This window comes from Equus caballus, chromosome 9 (assembly GCF_041296265.1).
Source record: "Equus caballus isolate H_3958 breed thoroughbred chromosome 9, TB-T2T, whole genome shotgun sequence".
In the NCBI taxonomy this organism is placed as follows: Eukaryota; Metazoa; Chordata; class Mammalia; order Perissodactyla; family Equidae; genus Equus; species Equus caballus.
In genome coordinates, this window is record NC_091692.1 from 13832685 (window position 1) to 13856928 (window position 24244).

Genomic DNA, 24244 nt, shown 5'->3' on the forward strand with positions numbered 1-24244 from the left:
GATATAAAGGAAGAGAGAGGTATAAAATACCAGCAAACGATGCTGATGTCTTAATTCCTGGCGCTTTGGAGAATCTAATCGTCACTTATGGGTGCTGTAGTCTTAGCCATCATTTGGAATTTTAAAAGTTCTTTGAGGTCTTAAATGATTTAATGGGTGAAGTGATAAATGAATTATTTCATTAATTCATTCAACAAATATTTATTGAGCAACCAAGAGATATCAAGCATAGTGTTCCAAATGTTATAAAATGCCTACAAGAAAATGGCTCCCTAGATTTTTTTTAAATGTCAGAAACTCTTACCATAATGTTCTGCTTTAGCTGCATGGATATAATTACAAACTATGTTCACTATGCTGGAAAGTAAGGATTTTGCTGGGCCTGAATGAAACCAGAAGCCGAGTTTAAGAAGTAGCTTCTTCATAGCTTCTAAGCTTTCTGTGTGCACTCTGTCTTTAAAGCCTAATGAAAATGCTCTCTTTAGATTTAGAAGAAACTAGGATTCCAAATTTAAAATGACATTTATCTCAAAAGTAAATTAATATTTAATGATAGTCTGATTAATAATTGTGATTTTATGAACTGGAGACATTTAGCATGAAAGCCCACAGACACATTTGTTCTAAGCTACACAGACTAGGAAAAGGACTAAAGATGGACCATCTCTTCCCAAATGTTACCTTACCATTGTATTTCAGAATTCTGCCTTCTAAACACCATTTTCTCATTCTGGTCTTATCTTCCTGGAAAGCTTTTCATTTGTGAACAAGCAGGATGAAGAATTCAGAAGATCCAGTCACATGAGAACTTTCAAAGGATTAAAAGCAACTATAATGCTATCTAGGTGCTAACTGTGGGAAAAAACAGCACAATACTTCACCTGACATTCTTTACATAATAAATATTGAAATTATTATAGCTGATAAATCTCCCAATATGGATCAATTCACATGTCAAGAGCAATCATCATTTCAGAAATTTTTTTTGCTAATGATTTGAACTGTTTTTTGGCTGGTTTTTTGTTAATCATCTGAACTGATAAGATAGCTTTTGTAAATAAGCACAAAAGAAATCAATATGCAAAAGAAATGGAACTTGTTAAAGGACATGGTGTTGTGTCTGTGGCATTTTAGAGGTTAGAAAGGAAACAAGAATAGAGGAAGAAGGAGTGAGAGAAGAAGGGAGGGAACAAAAGGAAAAAGATTCTGTTTGGGAAAAGTGGGCGTGAGAAAGCATTTAAGGTCACATCACATAGATACTTACAAAGATAATGTTCTACACTTGTATAATATTTTACATTTTGTACAGTTCACATAAAGAAAGAAATGCCTTCAATAAAGAACAATTCCCATGTATGGAAACAAGACCCAGTGCATTCAAATCTCTTCACTAGGATGGACCTGGGAGATACTCATCAGAGTCAAAATAGGCATTGGACTCCAGAGATAGCTTATATGTTTATACATGGTTAATTGGAGGCCAAAATTGGTTGTAAATGGGTATTTCTAGAATTTAAACCATATTGCTTTTGAAACTTAGGGTTTCCTAAAGTAATTCATGCTAATAATAACCCAGGCCTCCACTGTCTCATATGGTAGCCATTAGCTGCATGTGACTATTTAAATTTAAAATTTAGTTTCTCAGTCTCACAGATCACATTTCAAGTGTTTAATAGCTTATGTGGCTAGTGGCTACTATATCGGAGAGCACAGATACAGAAAATTTCCATCATCACATTAAGTTCTATAGGAAAGCACTTGGGTAGACAACCTTCCTGTGAAGTTGTGAGGCTGAGCTCTGTTCTGAAATAAGGATGAGAGAAAAATTTCTTTGGAAGAAGCAGGTTCTGCCTTGTCTCTATCTCAGTCCACCAGCTGCCTCCATTCTTAGCAGCGGTAACCCCTGGACTCCCACTTACAAACTCCGCTCCATCCCAGATTCTAGGACCATCCTCGCCCTTGTCAAGAAGGAGGTAAAGAGTGCATGGGTGTAAAATAATGCAGGACCATGGATTGCAGTTCATGATCAGGCAAACTTGCTCTGGTTCTACTCTGTCCCACCCCAGGCAGCAATTCTTGGTGCCTGTGCTCCTGGTGCTGTTTTGTGACCTAGACTCTGACTTAGGTCCTGGCTCCATTCATTCCTTCACTCATTGATTCAACAAATAAACAATGAGTATCAACTATGTGCATGGAGTAGTAGAGGTGCTATGGATCAAGTAGTAAACAAGAAGGACAGTCCCTGCCTTTACTGAGCTTACATTCTCACACAGGAAAGTGACACTAAACAAGTAATTACCCACAATTTAAAATTAGAATTAGGGTAAGTGCTGCAAAGGGTGCTAGGAAAGAGAAGAATAGAGAGATCAGTCCTATTCTGGGGGGCCCAAAAAGACTTCTTTGAGCCTGTGAATTTTGACCTGAGATCAGAGACATGAGTAAGAGTTAAGTAAATGAAAGTGGGAAAAGACAGCCTCCCAAACAACTATGCACACAGGCCTTATGGCAAGTAATCCCAGACACCTTAGATGAACTAAAAGAAAGCCAGCAAATTGTAGCCAAAGCCAAGAGGCGAGTGTGCCTGAGATGAGCCTGGGAGGCAGAGGGCAGACGGACCAGAGCCTCTAATGAACAACAGCCTGACACTAGTGACACTTGGGAAAATGAAGAAGGAAGACGGTAACCCCAAGTCAAAGATTTAGGCCTTTATCCCAAGAAAAATGGGAAATCATTTAAGAGTTTTAGGTGGATGAGTGACATGATCAGATTTGCCTTTTGCAAGAAAAGCAAAGGGCAAAATGGATTGAGAACACAAGAAAAGAAGCTAAGAGTCCAGTTAGTGAGCTTTAGTGGAAGTCCAGAAAGAGGTGTTGGTAGTTTGGTGATGGCATAGGAAATGGTCCTGTCCACTGTGCTGAAGCCCTGCATGGATAACATGACCATCATGTGGTTCTCCTGAGAACGGACTGTCTAAACTAGTCTCAACCTCTGCTAGCTACTTAAGATAGCTCTATTCCTAAACTCTAAGTCCCCATAAACCATAGCCTTGGAGCCTAGGGGCTGGATCATCCTAATCCTGCCTGCCCTGCCTGCCCCTGCCTGTCTAAATCTCTAAATATCGCCTGCTCCAGACTCCCTTTCCCATATTTAGCCAGGACTTCCTCCAATACTCCTTAAGTCTAACTTCCTGCCTACTCGGACTGCCATCTGCCATCTGTCTGCATCCTCTCCAGATGCCACGTTTGTCTACCTGACTGATCTCCTTTTAGGACCAGCTTATTCTGACATGACTGAGTACCCACTGTTAGAAAAGAGGAGGAGAGAGTGGAAAAAAAGAACAAAATAGCTCAAGTTTTGGAGTCTGCAAAAAAATAAACCAGGGAACCAGAAGAAGAGCATAGAAGTATCTCTGGGTAATAATGGCGGCCAATGTCTCAACTTCTCCAACTCAGCACACCATAGCCCATGTGCTGCTCCTCGCTCCAGAAGTGGCACCCTCACCCCTTCGTTTCCAGCAGCCTTGCCTTGGTCCATCACCTTTCCTTTCCAAATACTTCATAAAGAATCATCAGTCACTTAGACCTAGGGCAGACTCACTGCGCTGAGCCCCTAGCGAGGGATCTGGGTGTTCTATGTCTGCTTTCAGACAGACTGTAAGCCCTGTGAGGGTAAAGACCAATTTTGCTCAACCTCGTGACCTAGAAGAGTGCTTTACACATGAAAAGTGCTTAATAAATATTTGCTAAGAGCTTGTCTTTAAAAGCTGGCTATAATTTCAAGCCAGCTGGACTATGAGAAAGCAATAAATCCTCGTAGAGAAAGAACTGCTGCTTTGTCTCAGAAAAAAACATAATGGACTGTTTGGCTATTACAGGCAAAGTCCCCTTGCAGACTTGCACACCAAGTCCACTGGCACCTTGAGAAAGGATAGAGGGAAAATCCTAGATGAAAAGATGTGAGGAAGAGTCTGGAGGAAGAGAAAGGCCTAGCAAATGGCTGGTATCCGGGCCCCAGAGAGATCTGGGCCAGTGAGCAAACTCTGATGGTGAGAAATGGTAAACAGATTTCTAGGAGCAGTGACATCTAACATTCAATTGGCGTTAGTTTCTTGTCTGTGGTATAATTACCATCCTTTATCCCAAAGCACTCAGCCAGAGTCTGTTATCTACAAGAACCTTATACTAGTGATGCTTTAGAGAATCAAAGATGTGTGGCAGTCCTGGAAGCCTGGGTGGAGAGCCAAAGAGAAGAGAGGAGTGAGGTGGGGGAGATGCCATCCATAGCATGGATTAACCAGCAAATGAATGTAATCCAAAATCCTTTTTGGGTTTTTCCCCCTAATTTATTCTGGAGGAAGATGACCATAGAAGGGATGGGCTAATTGTCTATCTAAATTTATATTTCACCTTTGTAAGAGAAAGTTGTCACTGAGAAGCTCCTGTTAAGCCAAGGATTACATTTCCCAGCCCCCTTCCGTCTAGGTGGGTCATTTGACTAGTTTTCATCAGTGGAAGATAAACAGAAGCGTTGTTGTTGCCACTTCTGAGCCGAGATGTTTAAGAAGTGGATGTGCAAGAAGTGGATGTGCCTTTTCAGTCCTCCCTTTCTCCGCACTGCCACACATACCTCTCTCTCTCCCTCTCTGTCTCCATTTGATTGCTATGCAGGTGAGAAATAAACTTTTACTATGTTAAGCCACAAATATTTTGGTATTTGTTACAAGAGCTAGCATCAACCTACCTTAGTCTGAAATTGATATGTTAAGTGGGTGCTGCCTTTATAAAAACCAAAGTATATGGAGTTGGCCATCAGGATGGAAACAGACATGGAAAACTGGAGGCTCGAGAAGAAATGGTTGGAAAGAGCCAGAATGCTAGTGTGTGATGGTTGTTTCTCACTGCCTATAGCAAAGTATTACAAGACAATGGATGAGCTCAGGAAAGAATTGGCTGGATTGAGAACAGAGATAAGGGCAAATAGCCAAACTCTAGAAATGTAGGCTATAAAGCTGGAACAGTACATTGCTTCAGGGACTCTGATGGTGAGGAATATCACTGAAAAAGGCTTTGAATAACACATGCCCATTAAGACTTTCCAGTGAGATACAGTGACTCAGCCTTGCGGCAAAGATCTGATTAATCGAGTTACTTAACCACCTCCACCAAGGCCTACTGTTTCAGATTACCCCAAAGTAACTACTTGCGACATGGGTGGTTGACACAGGAGCAAAGAAATGAAGCAGGTTCAAGAATTGTGAATAGGAAAGAACTTTCAATGTAGTTAGTAGTGTAACTAAAAGAAAGCAAATAGATAAGAAACCTATAAAGATTTTGAGGGAATTGTATTGCAAAGAAATTAGGAGCCTGATCTAAGAAAAATAAAAAAGAAGAGTGACTATAAAACAACCTCTAGGCATCCAAACTTAGACCAGCAAGAAGTTGGCTGAGAAAGTAAAATAACTCCTAAAAAGGGCATATTTCCCTACACCCATTTTGGATGTGGCCGTGAAGAGTAATGGACAAGGAAGGACCTCTCAGAGGGTAGCTAGGGTTACAAAAAACAGTGAACAAAGGAGTTCTTCCAAGACAGCAAAACCAGAATCTAACAAAAGAATTTCCCCGATTGCCAGGGCAGGAGATCTTTAGCAATGTCTAGTAGGATTTCTTCCATGTTATGGGTCAATGACTGTTCCATGTCTCCCATTCTTCCTTTTCTCAAATGGGAATTTTACTCTATATCTGATCCATCCTTGTATCATGGGGTGTCAATTACCTGTCTTTTAGTATAAAGGTTTCTGGACAATGAGGGGCCATATCCAGACTTAATGGAGGGAACTTAGTATCATTCATAGAACCTGGACTTTGAGATGGTTGTAGTGACCAAGGGGGTTCAGTTAGTCTCCTGGGGCTGGGGTTTTCCTCCATGTTCATTCTCTTCCACAACTGCCAGCTAGATACACAGAATTCCAAGTCCCTAGTATAAAGAGAATGAATCTAGGTCCCCAAATCACTGCACAGAATACACACGTTAGACTCTCACCTGAGCAAAAAACAAACCTGTGCTCTATGAACCTCTGAAATATGGAGGTTTATTACCGAAGCTCAAGTTACCTCAACTAATGCAATGACCCTTGAAGAAGAAAGAGGGGTACTTAAAGCCTGTTATTATGACCACATTGGGAGCTAGAAGACCTGGAAACACCTGGATTACAAGTTTTGCTATGGGGTATCCAAACCCTCCTCCCCCTTCACCATTCCCGATTAAGGTAAGTCCTGGACATTATCCTATCTGTATTCCTCAACAGTCCCCCGACTAGTCTCTCAGGCTTCAATCCTTTCTCCTCTTATAGGCTGTCTTCCTCACGCTTACTTAGAGACTGTCCCTGCTAAAAAGTGGACTATGTCACTCTATTTAAAATTGCAATTGATCCCCAATCCTGTCCTACAGGATAAAACCCAAATGACTTAGGATGTCATACAATACCTTTCACATTTAATCCACAACCTTCTTCTTCAGCCTCATCTCCCATCACTTCCCTACAACTGCCAATTGCTAGCCAAGCCCTTTTTATGACACTGCTTTGCAAATGCTGTTCCCACTGCCTAGAATGTTCCCCATCTGCCTCCTTTTAGCCTGGTTAAATGCTTATTCATCTCTTAAAAGGTAGCCTAGATGTCACTTCATCTGTGAAGTCTTGTCTGACACTCCCACATAGAAAATTCAACTCTGACAGTTATGATCAGATCAGCCAGCCTCACACATTGTGCCTACTATTAGGATATTTCTATTGTTTAATTATTTACATGGTTTGATTTTGTTGCTATTTATTTTGTTTATTCCTTAGTCTCTAAACTCACCTTCTTACTAAACATTTAGAGAGTTCTGCTTTTTCAAAATAGCCTAATTATGCATTAGAATTGGATTGGCTTCTTTCAACAGGAGAATATAGCCATAATCAGTGTTGACGAATGGGATTCATATAGTCCTTTTGAGTGATTTTTCTAAAATTGTGAAGTATTTGGAAGGCAAGGCTGAGGAAGGCAATAAAATCCATATTATGTGCAGAAATCCCGTGTCCTCCATAAGTTTAACACTTCTCATCACACACATAAGTGTCTATTACTACTACCTGTGACTAGATCCTAACCCTGTTGTACATAAAATATTTTTACATAGGAATTTTCTAGGAATGTAGCTACCATATTTGGAACTTCACCAAGATGTGCTCACTATTTCAGAAAGTCATGTCACCAACTGTAACACAGCTCATGTTAACTGATTCTCTAATACAGCCCACTCACATTTGTTTGCAAGCGTAGCTGTCACACTCAGTGAATATATTTACTTCATTCTTATTTCAAAATGCCAAATATACAAAAGTGTCACCAATATTCAGTTGAATATTTTCTCTTAAACCCAAATTTATGCATTTTAAGGAGCAAGCATCTGACTACTTTATTATCTTTTAGTGTAGTTATGAATGAGGATACACATATTGATACACCCAAAATTTTATCATAAGCTGCTTTCCTTTTATTTCTTCTTTCTATACAGAGAGAGAATTTAGATTGATTTTTAAAATACTACATGTGTAGATAGGTTATATTATCCATACCATTCCAGGAAAGTTCCAAAGGAGACATTACAAAATACTGCTTATAAAAAGGTGTCGTTGGGTCTGATTGAGTAGAAAATAATGATTAAATACATCTAGGAACCCAAACCAACCATATTTTTTTCACTCTTGAGATGATGCTGTTAAGCAACTATTCAGTCGACTTGCTGCCCTGCTCCACCAATAGCATTTATGACATTTTGCTCTGATTTATTTGTCTACACGTGTAGGCTGTGAGTGTATGATATCTTATTCATATTTACATACCCAACACCTAGCTTAGGAAGTGGCTCAGTAGACATCTCGAGGATGAAACAACACATGAGAGTCCTAAGGAGGTATGCAGTCACTGGCCCTCACGATAGAACTCTGAATCAATTATTCAGCATTTTGCCTATACCAATACTATAAAGCTTTCTTTACTCTGCCTAACGTCAGAGTCAGTCACATACAAACTCTCTCAATTTTCTCTCCTCCTTGTGGGCCCAGGCAGTACTGTCACCTCTGTATGCCAAAAGAGCTCAGCACAGAGAAAGCAGTCAATAAACACTGTTTAACTCAAAGGATTCCCAGGAATATTGGTATACATAGTGGTTGTGTTTTCAGTACTAACAGGCACTGTACTTTAGGTATATTATTTATTAAAAGGGCATTTGTGGATTGGTCTGGAAACCTACACATCACTTAAAGTACTGTTTCTATAAATGTATTACAAGTTCCAAAAAACCAAATTTTTTAGATCAACTTTTATGCGACAAGCCTACTGTAGGTTGAGAGTCATCTGTACAACGTGACTGAGGCTATGAGGCTAATAACTGAGAAAAATAAAAACGTCAATCAATCATGAAGATGTATGCAAATATTTGACTGTATGGCATCCTGCAGGCAATATTTGGCCATTTTATCTTCCAAATTTAATCCAGATGATATTTTTCACATAAACAGAAGCGAAGGCCATCTAGAAAGAACTTGACTTCAAATATTATATAAACTTTTCTTGATGAAAATTTCAATAACTTATGATTTGATTTATGCTTTCATGACTTTATTATAGTTATCTGTCACTTAATAAAATACATGCATTCTAGACAATATACTAGAATGTAAATCTGTTAAGTGTCTATATTCCAATTTCCATTAATATATTGGGGGTACATTTTACAGAGGAAAAAATGGAGACATGAGTAAAAGAAAATTATATTGCAAAACTAATACATTTTCTTTTAAAACATCATCATATAATCCTAAAAATAATAGGAATATTTATAATGCTATACTTCATTCAAAGTAATTCACAAAATTTTTCAAAAATGAAAATAAACTATCATTAGAAATTGACCAGTCAGATCATCTGTCTCAGCCAGTCTTACTCTCTGTGGTCACTGTGAGGGTAACACTTCCTAACATTTTAGCATTCTGATAAAAGTCCACCCACCTTTTAAAAATCAGCCTCTAACTACCTACCTTCTTATTTCAAATTCATGTTGAAAATTTGGGGGTTTTCTCCTACTTAAAGTAAATTCTCTACTTTTGGCCTGTTCCAAGCATCCCCTGTAACAATAACTATGGTATCCTTTAATGGGACCGTATAGCTCCAAATAAATCTAGCAGCTGCAAACATCTTTTCTTATTCTGCCTGGGATCACGCTTCTTAATACCTCTTAATATCTTAGCGGTTAAGTGGAGCCAGAATGTCTCGGTTAAAGCTTGACTGTAGCATTTACTTCCTATGTGACTTTAGACAAGAAAAGCTTCTGTACCTAATTTTCATATCTGCATAATAAAGACTATTAGTGATAGATGCCTCATAGAGTGGTTGTGAGAATTAAAATATTTAATATTTGTAAAACACTTAAAACATTTCCTGGCTCAAGCGTTTGCTTGGATAATAATAATAATAAAAATAAATTTATTTTGCTTATATAAATAATAATATAATTACTATTAAGATATAAATATTTACATTAATGTTTTAATTTAATTTCAATTTAAAAATTAATCATTTTAATGAAAGCTGTTATTATCATTGTTTTCTAATAATTCTCTAATGCATAGACTGGGACAAATTTTCATGATCCTCTATGAATTTGCCTTAATTAATTTTATTAAGTATGTAACTGTTAAATGCGTTTCTGTATGCAGGAGATCCCTCATTTTGAACTATACATGTGGTTCTTCAATTAGTTATTCAAGTTTTACTCTCTACACTCTAAAAAATCCTTGAGGGTCAGGGACTATGTCTTCCACCTCTGTTGCATGTGTTCCATTCTAATCAAGCGCTCTTCTCCTTATACATACTTAATGAGTAATAAATGAATTAACGAATGGGTTACTGAGTAGATACACGATATTAAATCAGACAGTGCAGATAGGTACAATTCAACCTACAGAAATAGGCACTTTTCCCTTCTGGATAACACGGCAGGGATTGGCTTTCACAGGCCAAGAAGCCCCCGGTCTCACACACTTGACCTTCTGCCTGACAACCTGGGCGTGTGGTAGAGTTGGTGGGAATACATATTTAAGAAGCACAAGGAGGAAATAAGCAATGAACAAGAATGGGCTCTAGATCCGGAGTACCAAGATATTTGCAGTATACGACTAAAAAATTTAAGACTGTGCTGCTTCTACAAAGTTTATTTTATCACTTCAGGAGCAATAAGGCCAAAACTCTTACCCTAAAAAATACTCTGAACTTAAAAAGAAAATCACATATAATGTATGTGTAGACTCCACTCCTCTGAAGCCCTTGTAAAAATAACAGGAATCATGATTTTATGCAAAATCCACTTCATGAATATAAGCAAATCTCAAATAATGTTACATTCTAAATCTTATATATTTACCTTAAAATGTGCATGAGAAGATGTCCTATCAACTTTAAGGATGTTCCTAAAGAATTTGCCTCTAAGCGATAGCACATTTCAAGGAATGAATTACTTTCTTATAATTTATCAAGAAAAAAATGTATTGTCAGAATAAAATATATCTTGTATGTTTCCTAGACTTTACCACTCATTTGATCTACTTTCATAATACGTATACACATATACCAGTCTCTAGAACACCATTTCAAAATGCCAGATATAAATTCAAGAAAAAATATTTTTTCAATGCTTAATGAAGACATTCTACAGATATACAGGCAGATATGCAAAAAAACCTGGGCAGATACACTTTTAAGTTGCTAAGACATGAGACCGAAAGCATGTCCTGCCATCTCTTTTTTCCAGGAGTCCCACTTTTGTTACCACACTGGAAGTCAGAAGGGTGACTTCATGTTCACAGTTGCTCTGGGGTGTCAAGAACGAAACTCTAAAAGCCAAACGGAAAGGATTGGCTAAGGTTATAATTTTCACTAATTCCATCTGAATATTCAATAAACATGTAGGCTCGGAAAGTTGAACCGTGGGATTTGGAAAAAAGTGAAATTGGAAATAGTACCAACTGCTGCACAGATTGATTCACATACGAGGAAAAGAAAAGAGAGTCACCAGAATTCTCAAAGTGGCAAAGTCGGTGTGCGTGTTTGTATGTGAGGGGGATTTGGGGACACTAGCATGAAGAGCGGAAGATGAAGGTTAAAACGAGGAACAAAGCAAAGAGAACTGCCAAGTGATTCACTCCTTTCTCCAAGAGTCCGAGTTGTGCCAGAAAAGGAAAAAAGAGCGCATTCGACAGAATTCTATTTGTGATAAACAACTGGTCTGTACCTGCCAGCAAGAGGGAGGGGTTTATAATGTTTACTTTGTTAAGGCATATTAACTCTTTTAGATGGAAGCGATATTCTATTCAGTGGAGAAACAAGTTTTTTATACACTGGACCCTCTATATTCTCAGAAGTCTACGCAGCCACACAAGTAAGCACATTATTTAATAGCCCTCCATTAAAAAACACCACCTCTAGCAGCAATTAAATGCACATACACAAGCACAATGTGCCAAATTACTGAACTATTTAAGTTCTGGCTAATTTAAGAACCGAGAACTCTCTAGTCTAGTTATCTATAGATCCTATTCATGTATTACAAGTAAGCTTTGGACAACTTTATATATTGACTCACACACATACATACACACCCACGCCTCTCTAAAGAGTGAAATAAAGTAAAACTTTATTTTATACATAGATAATTTTTAAAACGTTACCTTCTTTTTTGAAACCTTTCTGGTAACTTACTCAGTACTAACAAGTAAGACTTCAGATTTCTGACTGGAATTTATCTTTCTCTTGTCCTATGAAATGTAATATCTCGATTGATGTTTATTGGTAAATAAACCAAGAGACCTCTTTCCCACACAATACTATACATTTAAAAACAATAATAAGATGCTCACTTTTCCTCTGAGCTGGGCTTAAAAAAAATCAGATTCCCAACAAAAGCCAAAATCAATCAATGCAAAAACAGAAATGCGAAATGCTATTTAAAATGTTGACATTATTGCATAACTTGATTAGAGAAATGTTGCACCTGCATGAAATTAACCCAGTGTACATCTGTGCATCGTACATTTTTCAGTGTAATCTGTATCTATTATTATAACACTTGTGCATAGATGATGTATAAATGGCATGTTTGTGCATATTGCACATTGACAATTTTTATGAATGAATACACAAAAATGCTCTAATTCAAGAAAATAGATGGCACATACTATTTTGAAAACGGTTATTAAGCATTGGAAGCAAATGATGAGGCAAATGGTCGGTGTGTTTTGGTGCCTTTCAGGGCAATTGTATTCCCAAGTCCCCTAGCAGAGTGTGTTGGAAACAGCCATGAAGCTCTTTCCTTAGAGACTCGTTCTCCCTCCCGGGAACCGTGTTACAGAACGGAAGCCGCGCACCGCTGGAAGAATAAAATGCATGCATATCTCTGGTTCTGAGGACTGTTCATACATCAGAGACATCACACTCCCTAAATCCGGTCCCACAAGTGTGTGCATGTGAGTGTGGCATTTACCAACAAATGAACAGAAGGCAACAAGAGCTCATCTCCTAGAAATAACATTTCCCATCCCTTCCCTGGCTGGCTGCTCGGAAGCTGCTCAGGGGCTAGCCCTTGAGTGCCTTCCCCAGGGGGACGGAGCCTTCATTAATAACCCTCTCAGGGCTAAGTCAGCTTTGTGTGTAAGTCCACTCGGCGCCATATGGCAGTTTCCAATTCCTTTAGCAACTCAAGTCTGGCTAGGCTGCCCGCGATGATACATTCTTAAAGGAAGACCCCTCTGGGGAGCAGCAATGCCCCCGCCACTTACCTAGCTCCCACCGACCCCGCTCAGCAGGCGGCACGGGCTCGGGCACCACAAAGGGCTGTGGGATTCCCCGCTCCCTCCGGGGCTCCTCTCCCTGCGACGAGCCCCTTCGTCAATGATCTCTCGCTGGAAATCCCCCTCCCCTCCACAGAGAGGAGGGTCTCCCAGGCTGGCTGGAGCTCCTGGCGTTTTTTCCCCCCTCTCTTTACATCCCTGACTCTGGTTCACGTTCTCTAGGAGGAAGGCTCAAAGGAGAGGCGGCGGGAGGAAGCTAAAGCATCCTTAAAAAGAACAATAATCTCCATCGATCTTCACCCCCTTCCCCACGCGGGGCCCCATCCCCCTGCCGCCGCCGCCGCCGCCGCCCAGACAACAGAGGGCTGGGATGGAAGAGGAAAAATCGAGCGGGGCTGAGCTCGCTGCGCGGAAGGAGCCGGGCAGGCGAGCCGCGCCGGCCGCGGAGTTACCGCTCGCTCCGGCTGCCCGCGGCGCAACGGCGGCGGCCGGCGAGGGCGGAAGGCGGTGGGTGCTTGGTGGGTGTGTGTCTGTGGCGGAGCAAGAGACAGGCTGGGCGCGGGAGGCGAGGCGGGGCGCTCAGGGGCGCCGGCCCGGCGCGCACACCCGCCCGCGGCCACCCCGCCTCGCGCTCCGCCTCCTCCCGCGCTCCGCGCACCCGCGGGCTGGAGCGGCCGCCGCCTCCGCCTCCTCCTCCGCCTCCTCCTCCCGGGCGCTCGCTGCTCTAAGGTGGGCGGCTGGCCGGGGACGCCCGGGCTCGGCCTCGAGCGCGGGAGATGTGCGCTTGACCCGGGACAGCGCCCCCATGCCCAGGGCGCGGCCGGGGCGCAGCAGGGCGGGCGCCGCCCACACCGCGGCGGGCGCCTCCCTCTCCTCCCGCGCGCCCGCCTCTCCCTCGGCCCGAGCCCCCTCCGCACCCACCTGCTCCGCGCTGCCGCTCCCGCCAGGCTGCCGCGCCGAGCGGGAGGGTCCGCAGCCCCGCGGGCGCCGCGCACACGGCGCCGGGAAAGCCCGGGGCGCCCAGCCAAGCCGCGCTGCTCGTGGGATTCCCCCGGCCCTGCGGCTCCCAGCGGCTGGCTCTCCCCACGCCGGTCCCTACACGACCATGACCCGGGGCCCGCCACTTGACCCCGGGGGACTGGGACGAGGAGAGATCGCTGCCGAGGGATGGGGCCCGGAGCATTTTCCCGGAGAAGGAGTGCGGGGATAACTAGGAGCGCGGAGAGCATCTGACTTTCCTTGCGAGCACCTCCAGCTCCGCTCGGGGGCCGTCGCCAGCCCCAGTAACCCCGCTTTCCTGGATTTGAGGGGAAAGCCGGGTTGGTGGCAGCCTTCACTCTTGCTTCCCACGGGGGCGCTATTCATACCCTGGCTTTCCTTCTCCTGCCCGCTCTCCCTGCCATCTGGAGGACGGTGCCAAGTTCCTCCTTGGAGGCCGTAGGGTGGACCCCCAGACCCTTCGCTGCTTTCAGGCGCGGTAAAGACAGTATGAATTTGAATCTCATCCCTCCCAGACTCCTGATCCGTGTGCTCCTGAACCGGCACGAGATGGAGGGAGCCGGCACAGTTACAGGGGGTTTCAGGAAAATAAATAAAGTAGCTTGGAACACTGTTTTAAAAAGAATGTAGGCCGTGATAGTATATTTAAAGCTGGGACTCCCTTCTGAGTTTCTTTAGGCCGAGAACGATGGCTATTGAAGAGGGTCCAAATACACTCAGTTTAAATATATCTCATTAAATTGCTTCTGTTTTAGCCCTGACACGCACTGGGACGCACCGTCTTCTAGGGTTCTCCACACCTGGCCTTCCTGCGGTCCCATAGGCGTTATCTTGTCCTGGCTGGTCTTTTCGAGGTCCAGATATTGGCCAGGATGTTTAGTATAGAAGTTGGCCCTTCAGACGCCATCACCCTCCGTTCAGGACTCGTCCGACGGTCCTCTGCTTTTCTCGCGGCTTTCCAAGCGTAACTAGGAAAAGGAAGTGGACTCCCAGTTTCCCAAACCTTTGTCGCCAATCCTGACCGGTGTCCAGCTTCAGCTCCACATTTCTATGGACCTGCAGGAGGTCCACTTCTGCGTCTCCACCTTCTCATACATTTCACATACTTTCCGCAGATTACTACTCTTCCCCAAACACAACACCGACCGTGTCATTTCCCTGTTCACAAATGTTCCCTAGCTTCCCATTGCCTACCAAACAGTGCCTGCACACTTCTGTGCCATTGCACGCCGGAGTCTCTTCTGGGATGCTCCTCTCTAGGTCTCAAGTCTAAATCGTTCCTGTACTTCAAACCCCAGTTCAAACTCTGCCTCCTCTGTGACCCCTCCTCTAACGCCGGTAGCAAGTAGTTGGAGCTATCTTTTTAAAGACATATCACCTTCTGCTTCCTACAGAATATATGTACTTCCTCTGTACATGTCTTACCGCGTTAAATAAGTTCCTTAGGGTAGATTCCATATTAGTCTGTTTGCATTCCTTACGTCTAACCCAAAGCCACACACGTAAGAGAGACCTATTCATCCAACAAACATTTATTTTGCAACTTTACTCAGGCACTCGATATTTGTTAAATGAATGGAATTTATAAAATACCTTAAATCTAGACTGCTTAAGATTCCTTTCGGGCGTGCCTACATTTAAGTGGCCTGATGTTTCGTAAATTTTAGGGCTGGTGAAAATCCCCTTACTTTACTAGCCTACATCAACATTACTGATCACCTCAGTATGAATTTAATTATTTGACAAGTATTTGTTCAAATATTTTTTATTTTAAATTTCCATTCAAATTTAAAAATGGATTCAGAAGTCTGAATCCATTTTTCTACTAGGTAGTCGTTAGTTAAGAGAGCGAATTATCTGTTGGGTAAAACATTGCTGTCATCTCCATTTCTGGGAAATAGGGCGCTAGGAGGAGGTTATCGATTATGCCTGAGTCTTGCCAGTAAGCAGGCAATGATATGGAAAAACAGTCTTTGGAAATGAAATCTAATTCTGCCTACTAAATTACTCATAGCCAAAATGGGTTATGGAAACTAACCCTTACTATACAAATTGTTTGGAATACCTGAGTTCTCCATATGCACAGCTTGAATTCCGGATGGTTGGAAAGACTCTTCTGTTGATTATCATCATGTGGTTCCACTGCCTTACTATATACAATTTTGGATTTTTTTCAGTCGTTCTCCAAAGGAAAAGTTAAAATGATCTAGGGAAAAGTCAGACATGTTTTCACATTGCTCCTGAAACCATCAGCTTTTTTTTTTAACCTTTATTATATTTATGGAACTGTTCCTGTCACTTGTTCTTTCAATATCTCAGATTTACCTTGAGTTTTGATGAAATTATATTCATAATAAAGGGGAGAAATGTCTGTTTAGTATATCAAAAGCATTGCCCCAAAATGCTTGGTAAAATAAATAGCTTTAATATAACTTTAACCTGAAACAGTCTTATGCGTATCAGTAGATACAATTTAGATGAAGAATGTGTTTCCTTCTACATCATAATGCTGGTTTATTGGAAAATATGTGTATATACACAATATCAAGCATTATAGTTTTTGGTATTTTTTTGTTGAATAATGTATTTGAAAAATATTTAGTGTAATCCAAATAACATCATTACCAACTATGCTTTAACTTCTCAAGTTGGAATTTTCGTTGGCAAGTTGACTTACAGAGAAAGCCTGTATAGATTAGGATAAAGTAGTAAAGGCAGAAGGATGAACATACTTTAAATGTTAGAAGCATAAGGGTAAGAATTTACAAGGTTTTGGAGACTAAAGAATTTGAGTTGGACTTAAACTTTTTTAAAAAGTCAAATGGATAGAAATGTGTAACATATTGAGTAAAGCCAAACAAAAACAAAAACGAGTTCTAAAAGAAGAGTATTTAAGAATGAGGCAAATCTCATTAAAGGGAAAAATATACAAACATGTATGTAAATGTGGGATGCATGTTTGTGTGTACATTCTGGAAGGATATACATTAACAAGCTAAAGGAGTTATCCTCAAGAGTTGGAAGGTGGGGTTATATCAAAAGACGGGTGAATGTTAATGTTCTTTAAACATCAGCACTATGAGGACACTACTTTACATTTTTAATCATTAACCAAATATATACATAGACTGGCATGACACCTTTTTTTAAATAGAGGCAAATGCTTCTCTGGTGCTTATCATCATACCAGAAAGCAGCTGCTGAAGGACGATTAGAATTTACCAAATTCTTAGACCTAATGTGCCTTTTGCCCTTTTAAATGAAAATGTGGGAAAGCTTAGGCAATTTAGAGCGACTCACAGAATCTTAGCAGTCACTGAAATCCTATAGTCACACATGGCAGTGAAGGCTTGGAAAATAAATGAGCTGTCTGTGTGTTCTTCACTGAGGAGATAAGTACCATCTCATTGATTCTTTTGAATTTAGTTGAGACAGATTTGTCTGTCCTTCGAAGATTTAAAGTAAGAGATAAGCTCCAGACTGACTGTATTTTTTTTTAACAGTTATTGTACTGAGCATGAACTTTTTGAAAAATGCCAACTGCTTAAACACAACATTTTTCTGCTACGCAGTAGCACAAATATAAGCACTGTGTTTGAATCCATCATTAGAGCTACTTCCAGATAACATTAGTGTCTAAACAGCCTAGTTTGTCCTTAGGAATCCATGAGGTTTAGGGTAAGGGATTTCCGGGGCAAGTTAACTGGAAATTTCAAAAATAAACTATGTAAACACTATTTAATGATGTGGGGCCAGCCGGTGGCGCAGCGCTTAAGTTTGCAAGGTCCACTTAGGTAGCCCGGTGCTTGCCAGTTCAGATCCATGTGTGGACATGGCACCATTTGGCAAGCCATGCTGTGGTAGGCGTCCCACATATAAAGTAGAGGAAGATGGGCACGGATGTTAGCTCAGGGCCAGTCTTCCTCAGCAAAAAGAGGAGGATTGGCAGCAGATGTTAGCTCAGGGCTAATCTTCCTCAAAAAAAAAAAAAAAAATTTAATGATGTTATTCCAGAACATGGTAGAACAAGGATTGGATTCCGAGTCCCATCTCTGTTATGTATTTGCGCTGTATAATACCACATAAATTTTCCCAAGACATTGCTACATGTCAAGCACGGGACTAACGTCTTTACAGGTATCGGCTGATTTAATCCCTGCAATAGTTCTTTGAGGTAGACACTGTCACTATTATTCGAGTTAATAAAGGAAGTAACTGAACTAGAGAGAATTTAAATTATTAATTATTAAATTTAATTTTAAATTACTGTCAGAATTGGAATTTGACCTAAGGCAGTGTGAGCTTAAAATTTTAGCCTAGATTCCCTCTACCTCACCCCACTTTGATAAGATCTTTCTTTCTGTTTCACTAAGTTGTCTCAAGTTCATGTGGGAAAATATTGTATAAAATATTATTTTTAATTTAGGATGGTAATCAGGTTAAGATAAATGTGGGATTTGCCAAACACAATCTACATAAAGAAAAGAAAAGAATTTGTTGCTGGTCCCATAGTGGGATGGAGGCAGAACATACACCCTTTGTTTTCCCAACAAGTAGATCAATGCTGATCCATCCACACCACTCACTGGTCATCCACATGACATTTGTCTGACATTTGATCTGACGATGTTGGGCACCTTTGGGATGAGGCACGTTGCCATGGACTAGGCTGTCAGGTTTACACAGGGAAGGTGCCTGTGTGCAGCATGATCCCCCCAAAAGGACTAAACAGCTCCAGATGGTGAATGTACCACCAGGGCAGAGGATCAGAGAGCTTCTGGGGCTCTTAGAATAAGCAAATTCTGGAGCCTTCGGAATAACCTGGGCTTTGGATCAGTAGGAAATGGAGAATCTCCAACAGAGGCTGAAGTACAACTAGTCACCAGTGAAAGAGCCTTCTTTGCAAATATGAAGGCATTATTCTCAGCCCCAGATTTCACATCGTTATAAGCAAAAAGTGGATATAATGATATAACATGTCTCTCCTGGCCAGGCAAGGACTTTGTCTGTCAGAAGCCAAGATCATAGCTGCAGCAAGCAAAATGAAATTGGTCACCCACAGTCTTTTCTGAGAAATTTCCAAGTGGACTTCGGACTCAACAAAGTAGTTGGGTTTAAATTGTGGCAGATACTCTAACAGAGCCTGTGTTCCCTTCTGAGAATGAAGCCTCAGCTCACAGTACATTTAATAGAGACATACTTCCGAAGGGCCATTAATTCTCAGAGTGACGACAAAGTAATGCTGCCATATTTCTTGGTCTTCCTGGTACTTGGCACTCTTGCTCCTTCAAAACCTTCTTTGCAGTATCAAGTAGAAATATTGATCATTGCTAGGATCCACAGCCTGACAATGACCATTTCTCATGACTAATTAAAGTTGTCATTTAATATTTCGCTCTAAGTAAAATGTACTACGGTGATACAGATAAAATCAGAGCTTTTTAAAAGCATCCTAGCATTATATATTTACTACATTTATGTCAAGAACTTGACGTGGTAATTAATGAAAAGCACTTAATATTAAAGATGACTCAAAATAAGTAATAAAAATTGCTAAACACATATGAGAAGGTATACAAACTCAAAAATAAGCACATTTTAGGGGCTGGCCGGGTGGCATAGTGGTTAAATTCATGCCTTCCACTTCACTGGCCTGGAGTTCAAAGGTTTGGATCCAGGGTGTGGACCTAGCACCACTCATCAAACAATGCTATGGTGGCATCCTACTTACAAAACAGAGGAAGATTGGCACAGATGTTAGCTCAGGGCCAATCGTCCTCACACACACACAAACAAAAAGCACATTTTACTGAAAACATACTACAGAAATAAAAGGATGATGTTTTTTCCAATAATGCCAACCTCTAGGTTGCTTAATTACTACTAACAAATTGTCAGTTGATGGAATTGAATATATGCTAATTATGCTGCTCATAGTCAATATTTTACTTCATATTATATATATTATTATGTCATATATATTATTTGAAGTAAAATATTGTCAATGGGCATTTTAGGTATTTGAGTCTGTTTATTAATGTAATCCTTTTCAATAAAAAACTGAAGGCTTATTTCAACAAACACAGGTATATATTTTAGAACACAGGAGCAAGTGATTTTGACTAGAATTTAAAATACAGAAATAAAAATTTTGAAACAACTATTTCTTACTCCCCCTGCCACCACTCTACTCTATGCACAGCTAAACCAGACCCAAGCAGATTTCAGAATTTGTCATATTTCATATTTGATTTAGCTAATCACATCACTCATAGCGATAATCAGATGTGGAAAAGGAAAACCAAACATGGAAATTCTCCCCATTCAATGAGCCTAATTAGCACAAAAGCAATCTAATTGGACTTTCTGCTCCTGCTATCAAAGACATCCCCAGCTGCCCCAGCCATCCATCAGTTCACGTGGCACTGTGTTGACAGAGATGGTAGTGTCACTAAAGAAGCAAATCTTTATGAGCTTTAGCTGAGCCATGACTCATCCCATCATATTCCTTTCCACCACACAAGAAAGTGAGTTCAATAGAAAACTAACCTCTCCTGAGAATAGCAACAACAATCCAAACCACATCCCTTGTGTGGTTCATGCTAATTGAAGTAGAGGGTAAAATCTCACCTGCATTAGACGATTTCTCTTGTTCCCTCTTTCATTACTTACATTTACCTCCGAAAGCCCCTAATATTAGCTGGGGGGGTGCATCGCTGGTACCAGGAGGGTTAGCTAGTTATACTATAGACAAAAAGGAGGACGTCATTCTCTTATATTGTTTTGAAATTACTGAATGCAGTAATCATGACAACTGCATTTGATAACAGTTGACACACAAAAAAGTCTAGTGTAAGTCTCATCATATCCTCTATTATATATTGCATTATTTTAAAATATTTCTGATACTTATATTCTTATGAGAACTCTTTAAAATTCAGAATTTTGCACAAAGCTCATTTGAAAATTTAAAGGGCACTGTATAGGATTGTTTGGGGAAGAATGTGCTTCTATAAAATACATAAAATGAAATTCACCTATTAAGAACTACAAGCTCAAGAGAGTTCCCAGACACAAGACTTTCAATACAGTGCCAGGTTATGGCTTAAGTGATTTTCTATGTCACCTATGGCAATTACCAATAGTTGTAGAACTGAAAACTAATGCAAAAAAAAAAGTTAACATAAAAGCAGAGTGGATAAATTGAATTAGTCAAATAGCGAGTGCTGAGGAAGGGAGAAACACTTTCCTTTCTGCTTACAAACTCTCCAGTGTATTCCCCGAAGCATGAGGTTTGAGTGCCCATCGACAATATTAGTGTTTGGCTTGCAGAGCTGTAAAATGCTCCCGGCATCCCCATTTGCAAAATGCGGCTGTTGACGTTTAAATGACTCTGTTAAGATTTGACCTGGAAAATTACAGTCAATTCTGTACACTTTATTACCAGAATGTGGCCAGAGTAGAAGGAATTTGGAAAAGAGTAACACAAATGATTAAAGAGGAAATTAGGAAGAGGAGCACTAAACTTGTACTGCTAGAGTGATGAGGAAACAGAGATGTGGAAATCCTGTGTCTAAAGAATGAGGACTTAAGTATGATTGGAGGTAACACTGTGATTATCTTCAGTGACTTAAAATGAATACAATAAAAAAGCGAGATAAAGATGACTAAATTTTTGTTTTTAAAGCATCCATTTAAAGCAACGAAAAGTTCTTCTCAAAGTATCAAATATAGTAAGCCTCTGTTTAAAACAAAACAGAACAAAAAAATCAACTTAAATAATGTAACTTGTTCACGGTAAAGAGCTACTATTTGCATACTCTTAAGAAAAAAAAATACATTAGGACTTTTTTCCTAATTATGCTTGCTAATATAATGAGCACTTAAATATGGCACTTTCTCTGATCATTTAAATAATAAGCCACATTGTATATCTTGGGGCCTCATCTTGTGTTGAAAATATATGGTGATATCAAGTAATAAACATTAACATTATTACTATTTGACTACCTATTGTCATATCCTATAATTATGATTTATAGAATTAAAATTCTAAGAAGTCTTAAGTCTAAATAAAAACTTACTTGACTATCTTCAGAGTAAATGATTGTTGCACAAAGTCATGCATTTTTTCCTTAAGAAATATGTGGATTCAGCAAAGTTTTGGTGTTCCTATTTGATATTCCTCCCCTATTTCCTTCCCATCACACTTTACAAACAATTTTATATCTATGACAGCTAGAGTGGCAGTTTTAGTGTCTAAAACAGTATGTGGTAATTCCCACCACAAGTTGAGTTACCCCTTAGAAACTTGCATGGAAACGATAAATCTGGGAAAGCCAGAATTGGGGTTGACCTCCTCCTCCTCCTTGATACTCCTGCCTTTTTCTCCCTTGGGGGCCAATACTCTCCCAGGACTTTCATCTATATGCAGACAATTCCCAGAGCCATCTTTTCTAACCCTTGATAATTGCAATTAGTGTTACATTTCCAACTGCCCATTGGATCTTTCCACTTGGATATTCTGCCATCACCTCAAATGAATTCATCTGACATAATTTCTCCCCTTGATCACCATGCTTGTTAACGGTACCATTATTCTTTCCATCTTCCTCCATCAAAGCTTTGGCAGCCACCTTAACTCAATGCTTGCTCCTTCGCATATTCAGTTACTCACAAAAGTAATGTCTCTTAACCTAGTCTTGTGCACACACACACACACACACACTGCCTCATACTTTGCCTTATTCCCACAGTTCCCTTCAGCATGAATTCTCTCCCTACTCTCACCTTACCAAAATACTACTATCATCCCATCCCATCTGCCTATAGAACAAATCTCCAACCCCTTAGCCTGAGGTTCAAGACCTTCTGTGATTTGACTCTATGCCACATTTCTACCTTCCTGCCCCACACATATTCCTGTAGTCACTGTCCCTCAGAGAGACTTGGCCTTTCCTAGTTCCACACTTCCAGCCACACTGTGTTCTTATCTTGAAATAGTCTCTCCTTCCTTCTCCATCAATCAGAATTGTGAAAAGTCTCATGTAAATCCTACTGCCTCCCTGAAGTCTTCCTCGACTGCTATAGGCAGAAGAGTTTTTGTTCTCTCCTAAACCATAACACATTATCTGCTACTCATTTATCCTAGAAAATGGTAACATTTAGAATAGACACACTGTCTTCTACCATATATTATATTGGATGTCTATTATAATAAATATTAAATGCTACCTCATAATTGCTTTTCATAGAGCATTGAAAAGGTCGTCTGTTTCTCTAAGGAGATGATCAGCAACTTGAGAGAAATTTGGTGGGGAAAAAATTAAAAACCACTAGCTTTGAAATTGCAGTCATCTATGAAGTTCAAAACAAACTCAAGACATTGCAGTGAGAATCGGCAAGTTACTTAGTTTCTCTGAGCCTCAGCTTCCTTGTTTGTAAAAAGAAAGAGGATGTATTTATCTTGAAAGGTTGTTTCAAAGCTTAATGAAAATGATATATGAAAAGATACCAACCACAGAAGGCTCTCCATAAACGAGCTTTTTTCCCTTTGTGTCCTATAAGTAGCTTACTCACAATGAGGACTCTGTCAAAATTAATTGATAACAAAAAATTTTAACAATTTAAATCTGTAACATGTGTTAGGAAAGAAGTGCTCAGTCTCACTAGAGCAGGAGTGCACACAAGAGACAAGAGTAATAGGGTTGACGGTGTGGGTGGGTACAAGACTGAGGGAAACCTCGGTTGTCAGGCCATGGATTATTTTTCTCACTTACTCTGACATAAGAGATGCTGAAGCACTGGGCCGAGAGTCAAGTGAACTGTTGCTCTCTTTCTAATTTGCCCCCATTATAATATGTGGGAAATAAGCCAAGGGGAGGAAGAGGAGGTGCTAGATATATGCAAAAGCATAGACTTGATTTCAAAAGGCTAGGCTAACATCCTCGCCTTGGCAATGAATGGCTGTGTGATCCTAGGCAAATCCCTTACCTCTCTGAGCCTCTGTTCTCTCATCTGTAAAATAAGATTAATAATTCCTGTCTCATAGAATTTCTTTGAGGATTAAATGTGATCAAATTTATGAAATATAATTCATAAGATGTGAAATACCACATGAATATAAAATATTAAAAATGACATGCGTCCTATTTCATAGATTATAATATTATTAGATTTGGTGAGATATACCATATGGTTTATAACTCTCTACTCACGAAAACATTAAGGCACAAGTCTATGTTTACGGTGGGATGGGAGTTTAACAATAAAGTAGTGGTGGGGTTGACTCCCATTTCAGAGGAGGCTGCAGCTGCAGAGAAAATAACAGAACCAAACACAGTATCCCTGTAAGATGGGCTC

The 24244-nt window shown here is 40.3% G+C and overlaps 2 protein-coding genes across 3 annotated transcripts in view; one reads left to right on the plus strand and one right to left on the minus strand.

Moving 5' to 3' along the window:
- The window catches only part of KCNB2 (potassium voltage-gated channel subfamily B member 2), a 366536-nt gene extending 352248 nt beyond the window's left edge, over window positions 1–14288 (minus strand). The window contains exon 1 of one of the 2 annotated variants that reach the window (XM_070222173.1): window positions 13805–14288. The gene's annotated coding sequence lies outside the window, so the exon portion shown is untranslated. Of the gene's footprint in view, window positions 1–12871; window positions 13531–13804 lie in introns of those variants that run through there. The other variant, XM_023648465.2, reaches the window with a different exon arrangement.
- On the plus strand, window positions 13254–14093 carry LOC138915660 (POLG alternative reading frame-like). Its single transcript, XM_070222694.1, has one exon. It carries the CDS (start codon window positions 13254–13256, stop codon window positions 14091–14093), a length of 840 nt encoding a protein of 279 aa, XP_070078795.1.
- Window positions 14289–24244: the final 9956 nt, after the last annotated feature.